Source organism: Urocitellus parryii, chromosome 5, assembly GCF_045843805.1.
Source record: "Urocitellus parryii isolate mUroPar1 chromosome 5, mUroPar1.hap1, whole genome shotgun sequence".
Classification (NCBI taxonomy): domain Eukaryota; kingdom Metazoa; phylum Chordata; class Mammalia; order Rodentia; family Sciuridae; genus Urocitellus; species Urocitellus parryii.
The window spans coordinates 131,284,354-131,289,051 of NC_135535.1; the positions used below are offsets into that span (position 1 = coordinate 131,284,354).

Genomic DNA, 4,698 nt, shown 5'->3' on the forward strand with positions numbered 1-4,698 from the left:
TGGTGTGCAAAAGAATGAGTGTACATTCATGGGTATCTGTATTTTTCTCTATTGGAGACAAGGACCTTGACATGGCTAACCTGTCAACTGTGCTTGTGGTAACTCTTCAGTGAGAACTGGCAAAAGAGTTGACAAAGGAAGGATCGTGCTGTATTAAAGCAGAGAGCCACCTAGTGTTGTGCTGGAGGCCCCAGGGAATGCTCTTTAGGTGAGTCTAATGTCTCTTAGAAAGAGTTATTTATTAATCTGAGGTTAAAGGCCAGGTCCAGGCTATCCCTTTTCACAAGGTTTGTTGCTAAGCCCAGCCTCCTTCCTTGTTCTGAGGCATCTGCCAGTCCCAAGCTGGAGGGCCACTTTCTTTGTTGCTGAAATCCTGCTGTGCAGAAGCCTCATAGTAACTCCTTTATGTTGATATGCATTCCTTAATCAAGAGTCCAGGGGTTCAACTTGACTCTAGAGACCTGGAGGAGGCTTTCAACAGGTAATGGGCAGAGGCACAAACAGACAGAAATCATATTGGGGAAAACCACACCATCAAGTTTCCTTAATTATCTATTGCAAAGGAGACTGCCTCTGTTTTCAAAGACAGCCATGGAGCATTACTTCCATGGGATTGGGTTGCTAAGCTTTCCCAGCAAGGAGCAACTGGAAGAAAGCTTTGGAAGACAGAGATTTTGAAAAAGGAGAGAGAGGCAGTTTGTCTAATTGCCAAAGGTTCTGACTCAGAAAATACAGGGGAAACATGATGGGAAGTAGAGAGGGATCTAACACTGTGCTTGGGCAAAGGTATTGAGAAGTTTCTAGTGGGATATTTTGTTGTGGGAGACAAAACACTAATCAAAAGCATAATCAAAAGTTATTTCTGGGGTAGGTTAGTGACTAGCAGATGAGTTGATCTGAGACTGGGACCTAACTCTTCCTCTCTGTATTACTGTCTGCAACTTAGTGCCTGGAACTGAATAAATGAGAGTTAAGTGGCTCTGGAGGGAAATCATCTGCACAGATATGAAACTGGGTTTTGGGTTGCAGATGGCACAAAGGGAGGTGGGTGGAATGAGGGAGCTTCTGCAGACATCTGGTTCTCCTGCCTTCCTACCTCTTAAGCCAACAGGCATGAGTGAGTGGAGATAGGTAGTGGTTTTGCTCTCACAGCCACAGGAAGCATATTCCCTGTCTTCTAGCAGCAACACCAGAGGCCTGGGCTCTGGTGGTGTCCTCAAAGGACCCTGCTGCATGTCACTGTGCTGACTTTTGTTAAAATACTAATCAACAATGTTACAAGGAAGGTTTCCTTTTCTAAATACTCAATCTAGAGGCCAGGAAAGGGTCACCCACTAATTCTTTGCCTGTGCCCAAGTTTCAGGACAAAGGGCATGTGTGGCAACTATGGGCTGCTTAACTAAACAAGATATCTTTCTTGACTTATCTCATAGTAAGCTGAGGAGCATGTTCCTGTTTCTACCATTCCTTCTCCTTCTTCTGAGTCTGGTGACATCAGATACTGTAACCAATGAGGAGGTCCAAAAGACCTGCCCTGTGATGGCCTGTATTCCTCCAGGCATGAACGGTTTCCCAGGCAAAGATGGACGTGATGGAGCCAAGGGAGAAAAGGGAGACCCAGGTACCTATTGGCTCTTCCAGCTGTGTGACTCTTTACCTTCCAGATATAACTGGCTGGGGAAACAGGAGGACTGTCCTATCTAGGCAGATTAAGTTTTTCTCTACTATATAATATAACTCAAATCAGAGATGCATCTCATGTCCTCTGCCATTTCAGACCTCCACCCATCATTTTGTGACATATGTTGTCTTGCCTGTCCAGGAAAGCATCTTTCAGGGTAGGCTCCCACTTGGAACACAGGAGGATTATTTCTTCTCTGAGTCCTTGGAATAAGGGGTTCAGAGGTTGGCCCTGAGTCAATGTCTCCTTTCTCTGGGAATGGATTCCACATCAAGTTCTTGGGAAAAGAAAGCAAAAGCACAATAATGAGTCATGTTATCTTTATCTTCCAACAGGTCAAGGGCTCAGAGGCTTGCAAGGCCCACCTGGAAAGTTAGGACCTGCAGGCCCCCCAGGTCCCCCTGGATCAAAAGGGGCAGTGGGTAAAAAGGGAGACCCTGGAACATGTCCAGGTAAGATCCATCTAGAGAAGATTGAATTAAAGGTGCTCAGAGTTCTGGAACCCAAAATATCAGGTGGGAGGTATCCTTTTACTGACACTTTAAGGGAAGAGGCCTGACTCTGCTTCTTGTCCCAAGGCCCCCTAAGCCCACTCTAGGTTACTTAGAGCCTCGAGGCATTGCCACCAATGCCTAAGTACAGATTTACTAATCTCTCAGGGCTGCTTTCTCACCAATTATACCCTGGGCCCAGGGAGAGAAAGTAGGAAAACTGAGTGTGGACTTAATATGTCTTTTGTCCCATGAAAGTATATCCATGTCATGGCAGTTATCTCTTCATAAGAAATCAAACCAAACCTTAGTGGCTTCAAAACACAACCAGTTATTTAAATACAATTTTGTGGGTCAGCCACAGAAATTCTGGTTTTAGCTGATCCAGTCTGTGGTCAACTGATGGATGGTCCATGGTTTCATTCATATGTAGGTGTCAGCTGGATTGATGAGATTAATTGAGCCACAGACCTCTTATCTGACAGGCCAGCCAGGGCTTGTTCAAATAGCAGAAATTTTAAGATTCCAAGTTGTAGAAAGAATAGAATCTTCAAGGCCTCCTGAAGCTCACAACACATAAATTACCATTTCTGCCACACTGTATTGGTCCTAATAAGTCACAAATGTGACCTAGTTTCAAAGAGCGTCAAAATAGCCTTTATTTTTTTTATGATAGAAGCTGCTATTTTTGTCATCAATGAAACACAACTTGCCTCAGAATCTCCTTACTCAAATAATAAAAATTCCTTCAAAGGTTTCTTTTTGCCTTTGAGGTTTGTTTTTAGCAATTTATTGGGGGAAAAATGTAGTGAAGAGCTTTGGCTGCAGATTTCTGTCATGTGAGGTAACCAGGGAGTGCCTGTGTGCATGGGTGTATAAAGGTGTCTTTAGAACAGTCATCAGATGAAGACTGATGTTTTGGACTGTGTGGAAATGGAAGTATTTTTATTCTTTTTGCTTCTTAATACTTTTCATCTTCCTTCAATGTTTATACATCAATGTAAAAGAAACTATTTTTAAAAAGGTACCCACCCCTTATGTGTACAGTTCTGGGACTCCTTCTCAACAATGCCCCTTTGTTCTGTTTTTATTTTCTAGCATGTGACACTAGCAGAGCTGCTTCTGAAAGAGCAGCTCTTAAAGCAGAATTGGAAAGCATCAAAAAGTGTAAGTTTTCTCTCTTGTTCTTTAAGCACCTTAAAGTGAGGGACTGGTGAAAGTCAGTGAATATTTATTTAATATATATAATTTTCTAGTATCTGGGTAGACATTTCTTTTATTCTGGTATTATAAAGTCTTCACAAGCCCCCTCAAGTAGACATGAAGGCAAAAGGAATTTAAATTTCTCACTCAAATGCACAATAGAACTTGTAAGTGGTAAAATTGGTTTATCAACTGAAGTCAGTTGAACTTAGGAGACTCTAATCCTGGACTCTGATCTTTTCTCACTGGAAATGGTATCTATGCCCCTTTGTTATGCTGGTTTCTAGACCTGGCAATGGGACCAAACTTGTTCTTTCTGACTGGGGCCTAATATGCTGAGATGTTTCTGTTTAGTCTCCAGTTAATGGTGTGGTAGAATTCAGAATTCCAAGTTATATGTGTTCTAGACTTCTGATCCAGTGTGCCAGGGTGTCCCTTCCTTTTAAGGTTGTGAGAATGAACAAAAACAGAATATACTAGTTTAATTTGAATTTAAGTTTATTTTATCTGACAAGTCTACTGTGGAAACATTTACTCCTAAATATACATTGGGCAGGAGTTTAAAATAAGCTAGTTTTATCTACTTTTTCCCATTTTAGTGCTATTGTTGTCTGTCACCAAAAAAGCTGGAAAGAAGTTCTTCTGGAACAGTGGCGAAACAAGAAATTTTGACAGTGCTAAGGCTCTGTGTGCCCAATTCCAAGCCTCCATGGCCACCCCCTTGAACGCTGAAGAGAATCAGGCCATCCAGAGTTTGGTCAAAGACTCTGCCTTCCTAGGCATAACAGATAAGGAAAAAGAAGGCCAGTTTGTAGATATGGCAGGGAGGAGAGTGATCTACCAAAACTGGAACAAGGGTGAGCCCAACAACGCTGGCTCTGGGGAACACTGTGTGCAGATGCTGTTGGATGGCACCTGGAATGATGTCACCTGCTCCTCCTCCTTTTTGGCAGTCTGTGAGTTCCCTGCCTGAGGCCACTTGCCCCTCAGCTCTCCCTGTGCCTTTACTGCACCCTGAAGACCTACAGTCTGCTCTGAAGGTGAAGACATCAGTTTCCCACACCTTGTCAGGAGTTGCTCCTTTTTGGGAGCATTGCAGAAAATAAGGAGAAGGGATTGAATGATGGGATGGGGAGGGGAGAAATGAGAAGTGGCTGATAATGGAGCAACACAGATTTCTGTTTCAGTCCAAAACACTAATAATGAACACTAACAACAACATAATGGTGATAGTTTTAGGAGTTGCATGGTAATATTAATAATATATTTTAAACGTTCACTTTGAGCAACATGCTACATTTTTCTATCTTTCAATGATTATCT

At 42.6% G+C, this 4,698-nt stretch overlaps 1 protein-coding gene across 2 annotated transcripts; it reads left to right on the forward strand.

Annotated features, from left to right (window-relative positions):
- The first annotated feature begins 316 nt into the window (after positions 1-316).
- Positions 317-4,698, forward strand: LOC144255141 (mannose-binding protein C-like). 2 transcript variants are annotated; one of them, XM_077799239.1, is made up of 5 exons: positions 317-394; positions 1,434-1,621; positions 2,017-2,133; positions 3,271-3,339; positions 3,975-4,698. In XM_077799239.1, exons 2-5 carry the CDS (start codon positions 1,447-1,449, stop codon positions 4,346-4,348), a joined length of 735 nt encoding a protein of 244 aa, XP_077655365.1. In that variant the 5' UTR covers positions 317-394; positions 1,434-1,446; the 3' UTR covers positions 4,349-4,698. The 2 variants fall into 2 exon arrangements, with proteins under 2 accessions (XP_077655365.1, XP_077655366.1); XM_077799240.1 differs by having other exon boundaries at positions 373-394; positions 1,409-1,621.